This window comes from Molothrus aeneus, chromosome 1 (assembly GCF_037042795.1).
Source record: "Molothrus aeneus isolate 106 chromosome 1, BPBGC_Maene_1.0, whole genome shotgun sequence".
Lineage (NCBI taxonomy): Eukaryota > Metazoa > Chordata > Aves > Passeriformes > Icteridae > Molothrus > Molothrus aeneus.
Genome location: NC_089646.1, coordinates 26,058,048 through 26,080,839, shown reverse-complemented (window position 1 = coordinate 26,080,839; position 22,792 = coordinate 26,058,048). Strand labels below are relative to the sequence as shown.

Genomic DNA, 22,792 nt, shown 5'->3' with positions numbered 1-22,792 from the left:
GTGACATCAAACCTGGTGACCAGTCACTAGTGGGGTTCTGCAGGCTCTATCTTCAGTCCTGTGCTCTTCAACATTTTTATAAATGATTGGGATACAGGTCTGTAAGGTAAGTATAAGTAAATATAAGTCTATAAGTATAATATAAGTATAAGTATAATATAAGTATAAGTAAGTATAAGTAAATATGCTGATGATAATAAATTGGGAGGAGCTGTTGACTACATCAGAGTCTGACAAATTAGAGGGTTCAGCAATCACCATTTGTATAAAGTTTAACATGAAGTCCCAGATACAGCACCTGAGACAGGATAACCTTGCATGTAAGGACAGACTGGGGAACAAGAGGCTGGAAAGGGCTCTAGAGGTCCTGGGTGATGGCAAGGTGAGCACGAGTTGACAATGTGTCCTGGCAGCCAGGAACAGGCACTGGAACAGGCTCCCCAGGAAAGTGGGCACACCCCAAGCCTGTAAGAGTTCAAGAAACATTTGGACAACTCCTTTGGGACATGGTCTGATTTTTGATGTTGGCCTGTGCAGGGCTAGGAGTTGGACTACATTCTTGTGGGTCCCAGCAACTCAGGATATTCTGTGATTCTGCCCTGTGACCAGGTTGCTGAGGGGCATTTGCACTTAACTCCCTTGGGCCATGTTTTGATTCCTTGAAGCTTATCATTGGCATGCTTTCTCTCACCCCATTTTTTTACTTAACACTGTGATAACAAAATTTTACTCTGGAGCCTGCCAGTAGATAGAGCAAATATAATTTCCATGCAACATTCTGTAAGCTACCTGCATGACCACCTTTTAGATACCATGTCTGCATCTGATCCCTCAGAGGATTTAAAAAGCAGGAAGAATTTCTGAGGAAGCCAGCTCAAAAATTTTTTCTTTTTTCTTTTTTTAAGTTGTCTTTTATTATTGTAATTGCTACTTCAGTTACCACCTTTGAGTCCTGCAGTCCTGGCAGACTCTCAAATCATCAGGTCAGACTTCAGCTCAAGCCTGGAAGTGATGTACTGCTCTCACATTTCTGATCTAGCCTGTGCTCCAACATTAGCACAGGCAAGCTGAAGACATGTGACTGGCAGAGTGAAAGGTAAAGATGTTTAAGAGTGGGGTTTTTAAATTTAAAAGTACAGTTACTAGAAGTGGGAATACACTTGTGCTCCCAGACTGACATTGTCCCTTTAATGAAATGGCTCAGTCTCTGGCTCAGCACTGGCCAAGTGCCCAACTGTCTTCATTTAAACTTTGGCCAACTAAACAGCAGCAATAAAAGAAAACTTACAAGTGGATAGGCTATTTATTTGTAGATTGCTTTATTTTGGTTAACAAATGGTATTTTCCAGTATGACCTACAGGACATATTTTCTACACTGAAAACTTTTTTAATCCACAATTTGCTTTCTGGATGCCTTCAAAGGTAAGAGACTTTGTTATTTCCTCTCTAGTTTTAGAGGACTGCACTTATGGTTTCAGTATATGTAACTGCTTGATGGACTTGAAGATTTAGGAAGGATTTTTACATTTAACATATTGTCTTCATTATTAATGATATTTACAATTATTTTTTGTAAATCACGTGCTTTTTTGTGTAAATCAGTTTTAATTCAGTATTTAATTTAGTTCAGTAGTCTCTAAAAATATGTTGAATCACTCATTTAAATATTCTAATTTTAATTTTATCAATATATTATCATTATAATAGAATATAATCCTTTTGAAAATTACTGCACATATTCTGTAGCATCCATGTAATATTAATAATATATTCAATTATTGAATTTCATTCTTAAGCCACTGTTTCTTAGAAGAATAAGTTGTTCATACTCATGCTTCAGGCTTTTTGTTAAGAAAGACAAGGCAGTGCTATACCCATATTCCATCTGTAATAAACAGGTTCTACTATCCATGTGAGCTACAGTTGAAGTATTGCTGGTTACTGTGCTTAAACTACCTACACAATGACTTTTTATAAGTGTTTTTTTATATATTTTCTCTAGAAGTATGGTTCCCACAAATATGTACTTAAAGTATCTGTATTTATTTATTTACTTCTATTAATGAGGTATTCACAGGTGGCTTTTTACTTTTAACAGGAAGGAAAAGTTGTCTATTTGGGATGAAAGTCAAAAAAATGAGGAAAAACTGTTTTTTCTTTTGCTCTATACTTCTGGCTGTGATAACAAACCAGATAGTACATGGGCAAAACAGAAAAAGAGGAAAGAATATTTACTCTCCTATGCCAAAAGATGAAGGTAAAACCATTTTCTTAAAATTTCTAATTGACTGTGTTTCATGTATCCATGCATTTTAGCATAATTATTTAGTAATTGATAACTTTCATGTGAATATGTAAAATGTTATTTATTTTGATTATGAGGGCTTTTTGACTATTTGGACATGGATTCCAGTTTGATCAATGATTTTCATGGACATGCATATCTCTTAAGAGAAATTACAAGAAACCTGATTTTTTGTTTGAATTTGCATGTGGTAGATTTTCTATACAAAATCAACTAAAATACTAAAACAATCTCATCAAGACCCTAACTTGACAGTTTTCATTAGAATTTCTTGGATTTTTACAGTGGAATTTATCATTAGAATTTTTACAGGGAAGACAGAGGAATCTTTAGGAAAATTATTTTTTGCAGAGAATTATCTGAAATCTGTTGTGCAGGTGTTCCCATCATTCATAGATGTAACTTTCTTGTTCCCTTACAGGTGATATGTGTCTCATTGATATAGTCTTTATCATAGACAGTTCAGAAAGTGCCAAAAATCACTTGTTTGATATACAGAAGAATTTTGTTCAAAACATAACTGACAGCATTTTCCAGATGAAGCCAGTTAAGTCCCACATGTATAGTGTCAAACTAGCAAGCATGCAGTTCAGCAGCACAGTCATCATTGATCATCCCTTTACAGCCTGGAAAAATGTCCAGAATTTTAAGGAAAAAATCAGTTCTCTGGGCTTTATTGGCCAAGGCACTTATTCCTATTATGCAGTTTCAAATGCCACTCATCTGTTTAAAACTGAAAGTCGTAAGAGAAGTGTGAAAGTGGCTTTTTTGATGACTGATGGTGTGGATCACCCAAACAGCCCTAATGTCCAGGGTATAGCCACAACAGCTAGAAGTCTTGGGATACATTTTGTTACCATTGGCCTTTCTAAGAAAGCAGTCCAAGAAGAAAAATTGCGCATGATATCTGGTGATTCGTCCTCTAAACGTGTCCTGTGCCTGGATGATCAGAATCTGGTAGTTGATGTAGCATTGGAACTGGTAAGTTATGCTGATGTTAATCTTGTCATGTGTCTATCGTTGGCAGATTTCACTTAATTTTGATAAGGTAAGCCCTGAAGACGGTGCAGAGGGTTTTGCGGTGCCTTCTCTGCTACAGCAGGGGTCAGGGCAGATGGAGCTTCCTTCTGCCAGCCACTCTCCAAGGAGTTGTGTGCTTGGATAATAGTAGCTCAGCTGTTCTGATCACATATCCCAGCACACAGAGTATGTTTTTGAGCATATGAAAATACTTTAGAAGGTAGCTTGATCTCATGCATAATCACTGAGTCCTTCCCCTACATATTTGTTTGTAGGGCCTTGATTAGCCATGTTTTGTTTGTAAGGTCTCTGATTAGAAAGTCTTTTCAGAGTCCCTGTTGTTAGCACTCTGCCTTAATACTGTCTGTTTAGCTATCCCATTAATTCTCATGTCTTGACAAATCATTGTGTGTCACTTGGAATAACCCTCTCTTCCTACCAAGAACGCCTTTCTGTGTGAGTAGTTCCACAGACTGGTTCTCTCCTCTTTGAGGAAGGAATGAAGGATGAAGGTATTCATCATCTCTACCATTCACCTCGGGGAGTCTATAAACTAGAGAGGAAAAATTAGTACTCTGTTAAATTAAATCATATCTCTATTAAAGTAATATTTTTATTTTATTTCATTTTCAGGAAGCCTTGCTACAGAAGCAGGTAGGGTTTTTGAGCTCTGTGTTTGGTCACTCTTATTGACTTCCCAAAGTCTGCTTCTTCTATAATAAAACAATACTTGAGGATTAATCAACCTTCCATCTCTGGTTAAATTTTCTGACCATGATTACTTTTTTTTTAACTTTCCTGCATTTCTTCTGTCCTTTCTCCTGAGAAATCTATGATGTTAGCTCATTAGTGAGTAGTATCAACAGTAAGACATAAAGAACTCTTCCTACAAGAGTGAAATAGGTCTAATGCAAGATATGCAAATTAATTTGTTAGAAAACAATAGCAATGTTAAAATGGTTCAAAATTTATGTAAGGTTTCACAGTACTGTTTACTATGTATATGCTATCTTAAGCATTTGTAATTATTACAGTGACTACAGTCACTACCGTAAGAGATTTATTTTTGTTATAAATAAATCAAGTAATGGATTTTCCTTGCTCCATGTGGAAGTTTAATGTTGATTATGTGAGAAATAAATAAATTAGAATATAATTTATTTCCTATTATTCCACTATTATGTTATTTCATCTGTGGCTAGGCAGAACCAAAATTTTTGCTTTAAAATTTTGAAATAATATATTTGAAAAACATTCTCCTTTATATTTCCATTAACCTTGCAGTGTGTGCAGAAGACCTGTGAGTGTGAAAAGGGAGAAAAAGGAGACAAAGGTGAAAAAGTAAGTATGCGTTTATTTGAGTAGGCTCAAGTATTTGAATTTTAATAAAGATCAAAACTGCACTGTACTTTAATTGGTTACTATGTGAACAAGACATTAGCTGTGCATGCACTGCAAAAAGATTGATTTTTAGCATGTCGTGTTGGTAGTGAAAGGCTACTGTTAAAAGAGATCAGAAAAAAAATCTATCCACTCAGATACTATCTTGAAAATATATTTTTATTATTGGGTAATAAAACACTGTGGATAAATAGGTGATTTTGGAGCCCAAATAAAAAAGTTCTTCTTGAATCTTGCAAGGAAAGGGGAAGGAAAGGTCCATTAGACAAAGGTTTTCACCCACCACCGACTTCTATTTTTGTAAGGGGTAAAGGTTCAAAAGTCTGAGGGTAATGGATGTATGAGGAAAGGTCTAAAACTCTGCCTCAAACACTCTCTTTTCTCTTGTGACACTTCAGCACATATTTCTTGGCTCTAGTAAGGAACAGAAAAGTGTGAGTTCAGACAGTGGGTGACCTCTCTGACCATTTTTCTGTCTTTAATAGCTCCCCCAGAGACAAGCAAGGTACATTCAGAAGTTTTTTTCCTTTCTCTCTATTCTCTCTCTAATGGTCAGCCATACCATTAGCAGGTTATGACACCAGGGCCTATCATTCAATCCATGTGGATAATGTGCATCTGGATAATGTGCACCAGAACCTCTGCAATTTAAAATTTTTGATCCAAGAATTTTTAAGTTATTGTATCCTAAATTTTTAGATGTAGCCTGTTATACAGATGTGTATACACCAAACTTTCTAGTCCCAACCATCATGATCCTCCAAAGAGTAACAAAAAATGGTGCAGTAATTTTTTCCTTAGGGCTGCTGAATATTGACCCTAAACTGTATAGTATAGGGTCTGTATAGTTTTTTTCTAAGCAGAGAAGATGAAATAGTGGTGATTAATTGAGAAATAGGAAGGAAGAACCATGTTTGTTTTCTGTAATGCCTTCCTGATTAGATTTTTCAGATACTCTGTAGAAAATTTTTTTATCATTCAAAATCGTTTAAAAAAATATTTGTAGATACCTTATAATACCAGAGTGGGTTTAGCTAAATGAATATTGTGTCACATGTACCATACTTGAATCAGAGCTTATAAGGTTTGAACCAAAGCTTATTCCAGGTGATTTTGGACTAAAATATAGTCTTAGACAAGCTGGAGAATTTTATCCTCATAATGATAATAACATTTTCTTGCTGTGTTTCAGGGCAGTGATGGCAGGAAAGGGGATAAAGGTGACCCAGGACCAAAAGGAAACAAGGTAATGTGAATTTAAAAGAAATAAAGCAAATTTCTATCCAGTTATTCAAACCCCAGATGTCAATATAGCAAAGGAAAAGTATGTTAAAAGAAGTTCTAAATGTTGAGGTTAGCTAGTTTATAGTTAGCTGCTTTAGAAGTGTGAGATAAAAATTTAAAACTAAACTGCTATCAAGATAACACCGCCTATCATTCCAGTTTTTCTCTGACAGCAGATGTGTCTGAATATAGCTGAAAGCTCTTTAGGTTCCTGAGAGCTTTCTAACAGTACACAGATCCCTTGATCAGAGTGGCTCACTCTAATAACTAAGATTTCAGTCATCTAATGACAATAGTTCAGTTTTCTATGTCAATGATCAGGAAATGTGTATTTTTGTGGAAGGAAGAAGTGTGAATGTTACTAAATAGGAAAAAACAGTCATGCTTGTTTAACAGTGTTCTTAGTTTTAGTGAAATACATATTTTAGTTGTATTCCTTGTTTCCAATAGGGTGATGCTCAAAAAGGAGATCATGGAGAGAAAGGGGAAGAGGTATGTGACTACTACAGTGCTAACTCATATTTTGTCTTTTCACATTTTCTAAACTAAAAATGTTATTTTCATTTTTTATGTGTCTACTTTATCAATTCTTGAAAGCACCTACACTTAGGCCTGGCTTACAGAAGCATGTATACTGAAAGAAACAGTCTAACCAGGTGCTTAAATATAGAGATGAGATGCTACTGGGAGAAAGAGCTCCTGAAGCTGTGTGATTTTGAATTGACTTGCATTAGACTTATCCCAAAGACAGACCTGATAAAAACACTGCATGGCTCTTTGGTGGCTTCTAACACCTGATAATTCTCTGTCTTCTTGTTGATTCACTGGAGAAAGATTAACACTACTCCCTGTATAAGAATAACTCAGTTTAAAAGTCCCATTTAAATGGCAGCATGTATTTGCTAGGAGGTGGCAAACTGAGTGGCATATTTACAGCTAATATATGAGTAAAAAATACACATCTAGATTTGCAGAGAATTATATGTTAAACAGTTTCAGAGAGATATTTTATTGTAGTGAATAGTTAAACTTCTGAAACATAGTTCTTTACTATCGGGGGATTGGGGCTTTTTCTGCTTAAATTAGCAGTATGTTAGGCCTTTGCTTTCTCTTTTATGATTTTTTCCTTTTTTCAATTTTTGAATAGGGAGCTCCTGGCTACAAGGGAGACAAGGTAAGTTTTTTATAGAAGTAATCTGAAAATAAATTGTCACTTGCTGACAGTGTATGTGAAAGAATGAAAAAAAAGAGCTTGTCTTGTCTTTTTGTTGTGAAAGCTCCTGATACAATCCCCAGAAGTAAATTCAAATTTTATGTAAATGCTTACAGACTGGAATGCTGGAAATAAAAAAAAAAAAAACCCACACAAAATCAGAGACTGTAATCTAAAGATAAAAAAAGAAAAGTGTCAGCAACCAGAAAAAGAGTTTTTGGAAGGAAAAGAAAGTTGTGGGTTGAATAAGAGGTTAAGTGGAAAGAAAGAGAAAATGCTTGCTTCAAACACAATGTGACAGCCATCAGCTTTTGAAAAAACAGCAGAAGGAAGTTTGCTTTTGACCTATTTATAATTTGCAAGGGCTAATGCTCGATCAAGAAAATTTTAAATATAGTCTCTCCAAGAAGATAAAAAAACTATGCATTTCAGTGACTTGGAGGATTCTAGAGATGAATTTCAAAGTGGACCATTGTAGTCAAAAATGAAATAGAGATAATTCCATTTTGACTTTTCTTCATTTGACACTTATATCTCCACATTGTTAACAAAAACAGCGCCTCTATGAATCTTAGTATTTATTAGTAAAATGCTTCAGTCAATTTTGTGATAAGATTTCATGAAAATGGGAACAGTAGACTCATAGGTCTGCTTTTCATGTGTCTGTAGATATGTTAAATCATCAGTGAAAGACTCAATTCTTTCTTCATTCCATATGTGCAATATCACAATTGTTACTCAGGAAAATCTCAGGCATCACAGTAATGAAATCAGAGCGCAGAAAGGATCTCTGGAGACAGTGCAGTGAGGTGGAAAACTGCAGCAAAACTTATTAGATATTAAATGTATTATCCTCTGATATAAGTTGGATGTTTTGCAGGCATTTTCAGGAACAAACTATCCTAAGTAGAGCAGATCTTATCTTCTACAGACCATATATAATGATGCAACTTTTAAGTCCTCAGAGTCAACTAAACCTCTTGTGCTACTGCTTGCAGTCTTTAATGCCTGTAGCATAATCAAATCATCTTGTTTAGCTGTGAACCCTTTGATTTCTTATAAAGGGTGAAAGAGGAGAATGTGGAGCCCCAGGACCAAAAGGAGAAATAGTAAGTATAATTTTTATTTGAACTGTTTCATGTTGATGAAGATACCAGAAAATCATAGAACATATTCATAAACACAGCTTGAAGAGTATTGTAAATTTGGAATACCTTATAATTCCCTGGTGGTAGAGATACATTCATAGTAGAAGAATGATTTGTAAGAACTGAACCAACTATTCACCACATTCCTTTTTTCCATTTTGCCTAAGAAATACAGATCCTTACCTAAAACAGAAGCTGCCCTGACCACTCCCAAGCCTTGCTTACACAGGACTGAGCATCTTGCAGAGAGCACCAAGTTTATTTCCTTAAAAGTTTAATTTCAATTTGAGTGTATATTGCAATAAAAGCACTTCTTATCTGACATGAACAACTTCAAGTCTACAAGCCCATCTGTGCTGATTGATATGAATTCACACTTCTATCCAGTTTTCCTTTCTTTTTAACCTGTGCAGAGTGCAGTAGTGTTGCAAGTGAATACAGATTTTTACCTGGTTTATTTACATTCTGAAAGATGGAAGGATAACAGACTGCTAAGTGAGATAATCATGTATCTTGAGTTCACACAAGCAGATTTGTATGAGTCATGCAAACCACTGATTTATAGTGCAAATAGCTAAGAATTGCAATTAGATTGCACTTTTCTTTCTATTAAAGCACATTTCTTCAGTTTTAACACCCATATTATGTTTACCTTTATCAAAGACCACCTTGAAAAGTTTTTGATTTCCTGGAAGCTGCTATTTTATGATTAATTTCAAATAGGAAGTAATAAATATTCATTCCAGAAGTATTTATTGCAAAGAAAAAAAGGCATTATACAATAATGAAAATCTAAAGACTGAGAATATCTTGTGGGATACTGTGGTTCAAAATGGCAGCAAATTTCAGACTTCAGTGAATCAGAAAGTCTGACATATCAATGGAAAAGGAGAGAGCTGCATCTCTCAGAGGAATAAAGAAAGATCATACTTTTTTTATCCAGGCATGTGAGAAATAGCATGACATTATGTGAAACATCTACTAAGGTAAAAGGAAGATGTTCAGAAGCTGGCAAAGAACGTAATGAAAGCAGCCAAGAAATCTGGATATAGAAAACATGCCAGGGCTGCCAAAAATCTGCTTTGCTTCATTTCTGTTGAGGACAGTGACGAAAAAAACTTTGTCCTCTGATGGGGTTCAGTCAGTTCCAGAATTCTCACCTTCACGTTCACAAATTCTGAAGACAGAACAAAGTTATGGCTTTATTTTTAAAGAAAGCATCCTAGGCTAGACAAAGTCAGACACAGAACACAAATAGCCAGTTTTATGAGAAGCAAATTCAGTATTCTGAGGTTGATCTTTAGCTGGGGTGATGGATATTGAAGCATGATTGGGAGTCCAATTTGAAAATGTTGCATTTATCCACTACCACTTTCCAATCTCACTAATCAGACTGAATCCAGTAGTTTCAGTTCTGTATATCAGAGCTTTTTCAAGTGCTGTTCAGGCTTGAAATTCAGACAGTTTCTGTTTGGTTTGAAATCAGAACTGATTCATACATTTGTATGCTACAAAAGTAGCCATCATTGTGTCAGCATATCACTGTTTGTACCATCCCTTACTTGTGTAGTCGGGCTGGAAATGTGCTGGAACTGAGTGGGCTTATCTCTCTCTCTGGTGGCTGATGCTTGGCCTGGGAGCAAAGGCCAGGGAGCAGAGAATTGTTTAAAATTTCTGACTCTGAAGAGGGGGCAGTTGATGGAGTGTCTGCATAGGTATCACTGCTAAATTTGTCGAGGCTATTGGAAGTTCAAAATGTGACACATCTTGAAAAATGCAGCAGTCTGCCAGCGCCTCTGCCCATATAAATGTTACTAATTAAAAGAAAAGAGAAATTTAAAACCAGTAAATTTGCTCAAAACTATTTTTGCTTTAAAAATAAACTATAACTGAGTATTGACTCAGAGGAAGTGAAATTCTGTAGAATATACATTGTTGTGACTAAAAAAAACAGTGAAGCAGGAAGATTTTTTAATAATCTGAAGTGGTGGTGACTGGTAAGAACTCATCAAATGGAGAAATCACACCTAGTGGAATAAAAAAAGCATTTTAAATTTCTTAAAATGGCATTTAAAACTTTTCAGATGCATTTAAAATGGATTTTGTGAGCTATTAGTGTGATTCTGCTGGGCAAGTACATTCACTGTGCTTGTTGTATATGAAAAGCATTTTAACCAAATATTGAGGGTGGAATGTAGCAGACAATTACTGAACACAGTATGAGAGCAGCAGTACTCTGGTGAGAGGATAAAGTCTCTAGAAAGTGCTTGAACAGAGATTTGAGCCGTTACATGTACATGTCAAGTGCCTCACATTTGAAAGCAGATTGGAATTTCCTTTTAATCTGATAATTGAATCTTTTTTTTCCTCAGGGTTTACAGGGCTCTGTGGGCCCTACAGGACCTCGGGGACCTCAGGTAAGGGAACTAAAAGCTACCAAATAAAAAGGAAAGATTATATTTTGTAAGGTTCTTCTGCTTACAACCTGTTAATTCTGTGAAAAACAGCCATGTTTTTCTACTGGCACTGGTTTTTAAGTATTAACAATATTCAATGTATTGGGCACTTCACAGGGTATGATGCAGAAAACTCTTGTCCTTTAGAGCTTAGAATTGTGCTATATTATAATGTACTCCATTCAGGGGAAATAAAGCCCTAACATTTGTATGTGTCTTCAAAGGCAGTTCACTCTTTGCTTTGACTTTTCCGTAGGGTATCAGGGGAGATCCAGGTCAGCAAGGCCCAAAAGGCATCCAAGGAAACAAGGTAAGATGTAGCTGTGAATGTGTTGTTGAACATGTTATTTATATAGGGAGAGAGGATGCAGAAATTCTATAGATCCTTTATAGTCTACCATCCTTTTTTTCAGTAGCTTTGTTACTAGTGGTGTTATTTGCACAGCAATAATGTCCCGACATGGGTGCTGCACCATCATGTGATGAAGGTTTGGTATTGTTGGCACATGCACCTGCTTTCTTATCTGGGTCTACAAGAACATTTTATAAGAACATTTCTCCAAGAACATGCACAATAAGATGCAACCAAGGACCTTCCTAGAGCCACAGCACTTATGTCAGAATTTAAATCACCTGAATATGTCTTGACTTTCACCATCACTTGGGAAACTTTTTTTCTAGAATGTTTTTGCCTACAATGCCTGTGTTTAAAGATTTTAAGTATTTCTAGATGAAGGTTAAACCCTTCAGACTGATTATTTATAATAATCTTTAATTGCTTGTGTGGTGGATAAACTCAGGACAACTTTGAAATTGGTCAAGGTAGGAGATTTTATGGCAATTAATGCCTTAGAGATATTTAAAATGGATAATTTAGACTTAATGACTACACCTTGTCAAGCAAAATCAGTTGGATAAGGTGTGTGATTAATTTAGGAAGTTTTCTGGTTTGCAAAACTTTGGAAAATTGCTTTATGTGAATATAGTTGTCTTGCCCATGGGAGAGTTATTAACATCAAAGTTTGGTACAGAAAGATCTTCCATTTATCAGTTTGATACAAAGACTTTCTACAACAGGATCATTGATCACCTGGCTAACAATCTAAGTTATACAAGACAAATTAATTCATACAAAGCTGCTTTATAAAAGCTGCACTATATAAACACTCATGTTTTGTTTCTTAGGCAACAATTAATTAGAAAATTCACAGAAATAAATTTTGATATGGGAAACATTTATTATAAAAAATTTAGAATATTGCCATCCATCATGATTTTCCTCCTCCTGACCAATGCTTTTTCATACTTCTCATTTCTTCATCTTCTCAAAAAAATGTTTGATTGAGAAATCTGGTGCAGAGTACTTCAGAAGTGGAAAAAGAAATAGGATGAAGTTTGAAAGAAACTATTCATGCATGTGGTGGAAAAATCATGTCTCTCTCTAACTTCAGCACAGCAAATGACAGTAATTTTTTTATCTGTCATTTCACAGTGATGAGTCCAAGACAGTAGAACCAAATACTTCTATTATATACAAAACCATATTTGTTGAACCTTGTATGTCCTCCTGTCAGTCCCTTCACATATTTTCATGTCGTTAAAATACACACATCTTTCTCTAGAATCCATCTACATGGATACAGTATTTATGATCTGTTGTCAGGCTTTAGCTGCAGATTTTCAGTAAGAATGAGAAACTTCCTTCTCTTATCAGCTTTCAACTTGCCAGCCTGCTGTTTAAAGTCTGTAGTCACGATTTTTCTAGGCTCAAACATCTATAATAATAAAAATACTGCCAGACAAGTTTAGCTAATACACTTAGATAATTATATTTAAAGAGCATGGAAGAATCATATGTTTAGGGTTTTTTTCTTGTCCATACCTAATGCCAAAGCTAACCTTTGGCATTTTGGAGCTTATTTGAGATGAGTGAAAAATGTATTAATGATCAGTACAGATAATCAGTGGTTGTTTTCAGATTAATAAACAGCCATTCAGCTTGTAAAGGTCAAGGCCTTTTTTGGTTCAGACACATAGCAGTCTTTCCAATATTTTTTGTCCTCACAGGAGGATTATTAAAGGGCTCTTTTAAAATTAGTTTTCATGACACATAATACAATATCTCTGAAAAGTGGCAGGTATTTATAATAGCCTTGGATAAAATAAATTATTTCTGTCTGATTTCTGTCATTTTCCTGCTTAGGTTCTACGTATCTCTTAACTCAGTTGGTTAATACAATTAAAAAGCATCTGAACTGGTTACTTCATGTCTTTTGCTGGATTTATCAACATATTGTTGTGTTCTCATTAAAATACAGCATTGCCCTTCAATAGCAATACAACCCCAGAAAAATCCAACATTCTAAGACAAAAAGACTTAATTCATCTTGATTTCCACTCCAGGAAAGAAACAGAATCATCATGATTTTAATGGAAAACAGTTCTAGTAATCGATGTAGCATTTTTGCAAAGCTAAATTGGGGTCCCCTAGTATTCTCAGTTTTGGATTAAAAAAAATCTCTTTTAGACATGCATATATGTATTGATTTACTCAGACTAGTTGACATTTTTTGTCTGTTTTTAATTTATTTTCAGATGCTTAACTAATATTTATTTCAAAAAACCCAAGCCAACAACAATTTATTCCATGCTATAGCACCAGTAAGGTTCCATAAGAGTAAATTCAAGGTAATTTTTGAAGATTTTTTTTTTAGTGAGGATAATAATAGTGGATAAATTACAAACTGAATTATATAGTTACAGATTATAAAATTGAGGCATGAAATCCATTTATGACCTGTGTTCCACTCATAAAAAAGTGATGAGCAGAGAGTACTTATGGTTATCGTTTCAGAATTGACATTGGGTTTATTTAAACTCTTGAACCAGCTACTAGATATAAAGTGCATGTTTCTAGAGATCACAATATATTCATGGAAAGGCTGAGATTGATGTTCTTAAAATCCACTGCTGTAGTAAGGAACCTCTCTGGAAAATTTGATTTGCATAGTAAGATTTTCAATTAAAGGATAAAGTTTTATGAACAGACATATATTCAAACTTCTAAGGAAAAGGTTAAGTTTGAATATGGATATTCAAAGCAGTTTTTCCCATAAAATTATCCTGGGACAATTCTGTAAAAAATCCATCGTTGCATATTTTCCTGAATACATTTCCCAGAACAAGCTGCTATGGGATCTGCTTCTTCTCTGATGACATATGAATTCTTTCCTCACTTATGTGGCAAGTTACAACTTTCCCAGAAGACTGGGAAAAAGTCCAATTTTCCTATGAACAAGTTTAGTTCCTAGATGTCTCAACTAAGAAATACAAAATATCAAGAATATCTGTTAAAATATCTATATCTATTTGCATTGTTGTTGCCAATGTTCACTTTAAAGATAAAATCGTTAAATTTGAAAGATTTTTTTTTTACTGTTGCTTAATCATTATCACATTGTAGACTGAAATACAGTGTGTTTGTGTCCCTTACAGTATGCATGGGCTTTCTAAAAAGGAAATAAATTATTTATGCTGGCACTAAGTGGAACTCATCCTAACATAATGAACAGTGAGGGGGAGTGGATGGTGAGTTTTTTGGGTTAGACTGTTAGGTATGTTCCAGGTTTAAAATGGTACAATTTCAATATGTAGAAACATTAAGCTCCCATCAAGTGTAATTTTCCTTCCCATTGCTCAAGATGATACTACATGCCACCTGAAGGAAAATCCCAATAAGGGGAGAAGAAAGAATGTGAGCAAAGCATTAAACAAAGACAATTATTATCAAAAACCTTTTTGAATGAGCAGAATTTTCTTTTTACGTGTAGACATAATGTGACATTATTGCCAGAACTTCATGGTTTTCATAGGTTCCACATTACCTATTGCACCAAGACCACAGAAGATAAAACCCAGATTTGTTAATAGCCATTTGAAGTTTGAAACGTTCTGTCTTTAAAAAAGACTGAATCATTTAAATTTCCAAGTTTTGCATATTGTCTGCTAGAAGGTTGAGTTTCTTTCTCCATTAATATTCAGGCATCCTCTTCTATCCATAAAAAGGTGTGTCACAGAACAATATTTTCATATTACCCTACATGACTTTTATCACAAGGCTTTTTACTCTCCCTACCCCATCACCTAACAGTACCATACCTACAGCAACAGCTCTTGCAAGGCACATGACACCAGTTATTGGAAGGAAAACTCTGTAATGTTTTTATCATGGTTAAAAAATAGAGCTTTTGGAAAAATATTAACTTCAGCAGGACTCCCATCTGCATTCAAGACATGGCTCTATCATGTGGGTGAGCTTGCAAAGAAATGAATTATTTGTGATAGGAAGCATCCCTCAGAGTTAATGTCCTTGGGAAATTCTGTCAGGGACTGTCAACATAGACAGGAAATGCAATCTCCTTTTGGGTGACAGGGAAAAAAAATGGAGAGCACTTTCCAAGCACAATGAAGGGGGTTGGCTTATTGTTTCAGCTGAGGGATGAGCCTGTATTTATCAATTTATCAATTATCAATCAGCCTGTATTACCATTTTTCAGCATGCAACAAGTTCCTACACCATTTCAGGGGTTTTGTTTTATCAGCTGGAGGCAATGTGCTGAGTGGCATTTGCCATGCACAGGGCATAGTAGTGCTATGTACAGCTGAAATATTTTTTTTTACCTGATGGATATTTTTTAAAATACATTTTCAACTTCACTTATTTTTTGGATTCATTCTGTGGACCATGTTCATACATCCTGGCACGACAGAAATTCCAGCCTGCCTTCTCCATTGAAGAATCAAGGATTGTGAATTGGAGCAGCTAATGCTTAGCATACTGCCTTGCCTTGCAGCAGCCTGTGCCTGTTCCTCTCTGTCTCTGGCACCTCTTGCATCCATCCCTGTCCATCCTAAACTGTCTCTAGGCCCTGAAGCTGCAAAGGGCTGAACCTGTTAATGTGGCTTGTCAAGTGGAAAGGCACTGAAGCCAGAGTTGGTGCTGAGGCAAGGAAGCCTATGGGCTGAAAGGCAAAACTTCATAGGCACCAGAGTGTAGGAAGCATAGAAGATGGGTTGTTTGAGGAATTTTTGTTGTTTTTGTTTGATCAGTTTCAAACGAACACATCAGGAAAAACATAGGTATGAGGAAAACTGGTAAATTTTCAATTGGACTTATATCAGTAAAAATTGCATTATTTATGATAATCTGTATACAAATGAACAGAATTTTGACTCTGGTCCAAAGGTTTAATGAAAATATTACTAGGAAACCCAAACAATAAGTTCTATCTAGGAAGACAGTCAACCTTTTAGCTATGTTCTGTATTTTTACAATAGCTGCATGCACAGAATCCACATGAACACAATATCAATTGTTGTTAATACCCTATCAGTGTCCTATGTGGAGATATGCTATTCCACTGAATGATAGCAGTTTTGTTTGTGCCTTTTAAAACATAACTTCTCCTGGTGCTGTATTGATTTATTAGATTATGAACATGTGCCAGCAAATCTTGCATTTTGAATGTCTTAAATTTCATAGCTGTTTCCAAATTATTATACTGTTCTGTAGTGGAATTAATTTAAGTCTGGGCATCAAGTTCCATGTTAATCTAGATCTAAAGCTGCAGCAGTAGCACTACAAGTGCATAGTTATCAGAAATTAAGCTTCAATAATAGTCTGTTTATTTACCTCTGCTGTATCTTTACTTATATGCATCTTAGCTTCATTCATTGGCTGATTAAAAACTGATTGATTTTGTGAGGAAATGTAATTTTTTACACTTCTATTGACTTCTAAAGTGCAAAATTCTCATTGAAAGGTTGCAGAACTCAGCATATAGCATTTATAAGTAAATAAAAGTTGAGTCCCAAAAAATGAACACCTTCCCACAAAACAAACACATTTTGGTAAAAAGAAAATTAGTAACTATGTGGCTGTGTTGGCTTTGTTAGGAACACAGTATACTGAAGAGAATGAGAAGAAGCTGCAGTCAAAGATAGCAATAGGAGCAACAGTCATGCTATGTGTGCATTTGTTGTAACAACAAGAACCTTGAGTGCAATGTTGGAAGCTTAAGCACTGCTTCATTTCCAAATACCATCTTTCTATCAAGAAAAGTCTGTGGAAGCACTGAATATTGGATGAAAGATAGAACCAAAGTTAGAACAAAAAAAAAAGGTTGTTTTTTTTTAATCTTTCATGACACATAGAAAGAGTGACTTTATAAAATTATTATATCTTGTATGGCCAGGATATTGGCCCTGCTTCTAATCTAAACATATTTCCCCAAGACAGGTTTAGATTGTTTTGTTTTGCATATTTGTTTTTTACTTGAAATGTATTTCTCTAGCCCTAAATGAGGCTTTGTAATGACGCTCTGTCAGAATTTGCTTAAACTTCTATTCATAGTAATAGTTTCTTTCCATTTTTTCTCTTTAGGGAGAACAAGGCCCTCCAGGTCCCTATGGTCCTGCAGGACCCTCTGGCATTGGAGAGCCAGGACCCAAGGTAACTCTCAGAAATGTGTTTCTTAGATGATACCTCTGGATAGTCATTGTTTTGAATTAAATTTCTCACTTACAGTTTTATCAAAGTCAAAATCTTATCACTGATTGACAGGTTTTTGTATTCACATAGGATAGAGATAAAAGACCTGCTTTTCCAGCAACTCTTGAATTTTATTATGATCCTATTGATAGAAGTCAGAAACAATGCCATTTAAATGAGGGTTACCTGTGTGAGATAATTTTCCAGCACTAGCAGATGCTTGCACTAATGAGTAAGCTACATTTCCAGGTATAGAAATGCATCTCAGTCACCGTGATATATGGCCAAGTGAGAGATTTGCCTTGTCATTCACTAGGGAACAAGATTCTCTGATGCAGCATTTCATTCCTCCATCTCATTTTACTGCAAAAGACTAGAAGGTGGAATCCAGTCTTGGAAAAGTCATGTCTGCCTATGCTGGCCAGCCAGATCTTCTCATGGAAAACTACAAAAGCATCTGCATAGGAAACATGACTCCTTAGTTTACAAGTTTTGTCAGAGACCTGCATCTCAGAGTCAGGCAAGAAATGTAAATTGGGTAGAACTAGAGCTCACTCTAGTTCTAGTGCTGAGTCTCTGGTGTAGCTTTCTGTCATCTTTTCCCCATGGTTTGGATACAAAAGACACCATCGAACAGACTTACACTTTTTTGCTTTTAGTGCTCTAATTTGTACATTCATTGAATTCCTGCATATTTCCTGTGCAGTAGGGCAGACCCCAGAACCCAGAGAGGGTTTATGAGCTCAGAAACCAGTATTTTACCATGTAAAAGGAGCAACACTCTGTCCTTCCAGAAGGGAAAATAGTTTATGGAGAAGAAATATCACCCCCTTGTCTTTTACTGCTTTGTAGAAAGATAAAAATCTCTGTGCCCTTATCCTTGAAGCACACAGTCCTCAGTAAACTGGAGAAACTGTGAAGATTATGACACCTTGTAAGTAGAAGATGCAGAAACTGTACAGCTCCTGGAGTTCTCATGCAATCCCATATTCCACTGAAGCAGGCTTCAATTCAAGTACCTAGATAGAGGCTACAGTGAGCATCCCTCACATCTGAGCATTCCTGCTTTGGTGCTGCAGCCAAATTTAGTCTGAGTTAACTCCCTCATCCATTTCATCTCTTAGACTTTGCAATTTTAAGCAGTTACCCCTATGTCTTCAGTGCTGGAATGCAATCTTGTGTTTCAAGTATTAATAGAAAGGTACTTTCAAATATTTCTAGGACATCATGTATGGGTTTTTTTCCTTTAGGAGAAGTTGCACATTAGATTTCAAGCCTTTGTGGTGATGCCATTAAATCACCTATAAATAAATGTTATGCTCTTCAAAAGTACCAAGTTGAATTAGGATTGAACTTTCTAACTTTCTTTTTCACAAGGGTGCTGAAGGTCGAGAAGGTAGAGTTGGATTGCGAGGACCTCCTGGAATTGGTGAGCCAGGATTACCTGTAAGTCAGTGATATATGCATTGGGAATTTAAATGCAACAAATATGTAATTGATTGTCAGTACTTGTATAGGATACTGATTCCATGACTACTTTGTACCTAGTCTGGAGCAGCACAAGCTATTCCAGCCCAGTACATCAGTAGCTGCATGTGGCTTGTCCAAGAAGGAGAATAAAACCACATCCAAGTCAGTTTTGGGAAAATAATTTTAAAATATATGTATGTGTATGTATATATAAAAATATATACACATATACACATATAATATGTACTCCTACTTGTTTAAGTTGACGATAATCTTTAAAAATTGTCTACATTAGAATTTTAAGAAGATGAACATAAAAGAGATTAAACATCCCTCAACTCTTATGTGTAATTTGGATCCCATCAAGAACAAGGACCCAAATTACATGCTTTTAATTATGTCTTTATTTTCTGAATTATAGAACTTTGGCAAGCTCTTGATTTAATGCTCAATGGGTGCTTTTTCTTCCTGAAATGTATAAAATGTATGGTTTTCTTGTTCATATGAAGCCACAAATGTAGATGGGTGTTAGGTTAATTGTAGTATTTTTGAAAGTTACTTTCATTTGTGAAAGACTATTTTTCTCACAAAAATATGTGGAAACTTTTTGGTTTATCAAGATCATCCTTAAAAAATACTTACTAGCTTTAAAAATAGTTAGCTGAGTTTTGCAAGAGGACAGAAAGTGTTAGAAAAATACTTATTTCTGTATTTGTTTAAACCAAAATTAACATTCTCTAGTGTTGCCTATATAACCTGTAATTATGTACAAAAAATATGTTCAAATTGATGATTTTTATTGTGAAAATCATGAAATTATGTGAAATTATAGGGAATACATTTCACTGTAATACTAATTCTTTTATACATAAATCTGCAGATTCATTTGAGTTGTAAAAGTACAGTCTTTGGACACTAATTATGTAATTCACATGAATTCAGCATTGGCTTATTCTATTCCAAATGACCCAACTAATGGTTGCTACAGTTCGTTTTAATTGCTGGGGCTCACTCAGATATTGTGGAAGCATTTTCACTTACCAGTGTCATAAATGTTGCAAAATCCTGTACTAGCAAATTACATAAAATTTCTATAAAAAATTGAACTGCTGGTATAGTTTGAATATATATTTGTTTTTCTTTCAGGGACCACCTGGCCCTCCTGGTTTACCAGGTGAAAAAGGTTCGACAGGACAGGGCATTCCAGGAGATAAGGTAGTTTTATGGAAATTACTTTCTTTAACATTGTGGACCAAATTTGAAGTAGTGTCTAAGTTATTTAAGGGCACTGATAGTTCCATTGGTATAAAATTCTGGATGATGGATCTTGGATTTCTGAATCTGTGCTCCCAGAATATCCTGCTGATTTCAGAATTTCTATCCAGGTAATTACAAAAAAATTTGTACAGTGCCCTCTATCAGTAGTAAGTTAATGATTCTCTTATTTATGTGTTTAATGAGAGAACTTCTTTTGATAACATTAGTGAGACAAATTGTCTTCCAAGAAACTACTGAGCTATTTATGTTCTGTATTGGAAGAAGATATTCAGCAACTGCTTTCATTTTGCCTTACCATTTTGGGAGACTGAAAGATGAGTTGTATGAGTCTCTGTGGACAGTTATCTCATTTAGGGCATTTGCTAGGTTAATACATGTCTACTTCTTTAAAAAAAGTACAAACAATAATTGTACAAACAAAATTTATGAATAAATCATAACTGGGTTTCCCATCAAAATATATCCCTCTGTTTTATTGGCTTCAAGATTCTCTAGAGCCTTGAATTACTAAACTGAGATTTTTCTTCCTTTTATGGAAAAGGCATCAGTCATGTCCTTGCACTCAGTCTGAACTGATTTCTTTGACTAGTGAGCATACTGTCATGTTTTCAAAATGTAACTTCCTTCCTCCTAGTATTTAATTTTCTCCCTTTGAAGTCCTATGTTCAAAAACACGAGTGCAGATGAAGTATGTTATGAATTGTAACCAATTTCTTTTCTCTAATTTGGTAATTCCATTGATTATTTTTCTAGTTTGTTTGTAAAGGAATACATTTTTCCTCATTATCCACATTGTGATGACCAGTTTGTCTAAGACAGTGTTCTTTATAAGTTCCTAAATACAAGTTTCAAAACTGTCATCGATTTCTAGGGTGAAAAAGGCAGTGACGGTGCCCGTGGTCCTGCTGGACCAAAAGGTGACCAAGTCAAAGGTGACAAGGTGAGGCATAGAGTATATTTATAATTGTATGTATAATCAATTATATTTATAGTTAAATTACAATTAAGTTTTTATAATATCACAACTACACAAGGGTATATTTTACCTGAATCTGAGCAGCTATGTTACACTGTTCCATGCAGCTCTATCAATGCAAGTAGCTGAGCCTGTTAATGTTAAATTAGAGCACTAATGACTCTATTCTATGCAGCTGGGAGTATGAGGGAAGAAATGTACTTTTTTTTTCCTCCTAAAATAATTTCAGAAATATTCTAGTTAAAATCTTTTAATTTTTAAATAAATATTTTAAAATGCAAAAATCCCTGAGTCATCTAATCTAATGGGCCTGGAACAGGCAAAGAAACACTGATATTTATAGGTTTTTGATATGCTCTGCAGCTGCTGTGTTTACATTTTGAGTTTTTCTTCTGAGTGTTGTGCAAGAAGCTGTCTATATTTCTGTACAAGAAAATCTTTAAAATTGATCTCAGTATGTAAAGATGAGCTATGGATCCTTCTAATAATAAAATTACAGGTGTGGTCTTCTAATGTTATAAACAAGATAAAGTTTGTAGGGAAGAAGGGGCATTTTTTTTGTTAGATCAGTTTTCATAGGCAGAATTCCAGTGTTCCATTTAATTCAGATAGAAGCAGCAGACTTCAAGATAATACAGCTTGAAGCCTGCTACTCAGTGTTTGGTTTAAATATGTTAATCAGATAGCATAGACTATTGCAATTTAGTTCTTGGGAATACTTTTCTATAGGGTGACCAAGGCCAGGTAGGACCACAGGGCCCACCAGGACCACCAGGACCAAGCCATCAAGGAAGGCAGGTAAGTCGACATTTTGGACATGTAATGAGCATTGGCATAAAGTTTTCATTTTATATTTTATCAGAGCTCTAATTTTAATGTAAAGACATTAAAAATCTCATAGTGATTTTTTTTTATTTTCAAAAGTATCAAAATAATTTTTAAGCAAAGCTTGTAAATACAACTGATTTTGACTGATTTGAATGGTCTTAGAATCAAGGAAATGTAAATTTGGTCTAATCTACATAATAATTTGCATAGGAGGTAAATCAGATAGCATTGCTTTGGCAGTGATATACATAAGAATTTTACAAGGCTAAGTACCTATCAATTCTGAATGTCAAGCCCTTTGAAACTTGAACACACCCTTTAGCAGTTGATAAACTGAAACATTTCAAAAGATCTTCTGGGTTCTGCTAATTTTGGAAGGAAGATTTCTTATAAAGATAAGATGAAATTGTTATTAACTGAAAGATGGACTTGTGGTGATTTTCAGATGTGGAAGAGTGTAATGCACTAAGACTCACTTATTTTGCTTTATAGGGTGCACAGGGTCCACCAGGAAACCCTGGGGCAAAAGGCTCTCGAGGTTCTGGTTGGCCAGGACCAAAGGTAAAGGTTCAGACATTGTTTTTTAAAAGCAGCACTGTCACAAAACAGTAAGTATCTTTTCCAGGCTTTTCAAAAATGTGTTTGATGAGAAGAAAATGTAACTTTATTTGAGATAATAATTCCTTTTGAATCTTAGAAAGAAAGCCATCCATGTTATCAAGATCTTCCCCAAATGGAATATATGTCTTCTACCTGCTTAGAATTAGCCCTTAGCCTTTGTGAATATGAACTTCTGTTTCTAAAGGAATACATATTTTTAAGAGGATATGTCAGACATCTTTGTGTCCAATGAGTTTGGTGC

At 35.1% G+C, this 22,792-nt stretch overlaps 1 protein-coding gene across 1 annotated transcript in view; it reads left to right on the top strand.

Moving 5' to 3' along the window:
• The first annotated feature begins 2,122 nt into the window (after positions 1–2,122).
• COL28A1 (collagen type XXVIII alpha 1 chain) overlaps positions 2,123–22,792 on the top strand; it is a 56,109-nt gene continuing 35,439 nt past the window's right edge. The window contains exons 1-16 of the mRNA XM_066564312.1: positions 2,123–2,258; positions 2,728–3,287; positions 3,960–3,980; positions 4,611–4,667; positions 5,920–5,973; positions 6,462–6,503; positions 7,159–7,185; positions 8,289–8,333; positions 10,745–10,789; positions 11,085–11,138; positions 17,271–17,339; positions 18,756–18,824; positions 19,995–20,063; positions 20,998–21,066; positions 21,832–21,900; positions 22,423–22,491. Coding sequence (XP_066420409.1) covers positions 2,123–2,258; positions 2,728–3,287; positions 3,960–3,980; positions 4,611–4,667; positions 5,920–5,973; positions 6,462–6,503; positions 7,159–7,185; positions 8,289–8,333; positions 10,745–10,789; positions 11,085–11,138; positions 17,271–17,339; positions 18,756–18,824; positions 19,995–20,063; positions 20,998–21,066; positions 21,832–21,900; positions 22,423–22,491 — 1,455 coding nt within the window. The remainder of the gene's footprint in view (positions 2,259–2,727; positions 3,288–3,959; positions 3,981–4,610; positions 4,668–5,919; positions 5,974–6,461; positions 6,504–7,158; positions 7,186–8,288; positions 8,334–10,744; positions 10,790–11,084; positions 11,139–17,270; positions 17,340–18,755; positions 18,825–19,994; positions 20,064–20,997; positions 21,067–21,831; positions 21,901–22,422; positions 22,492–22,792) is intronic.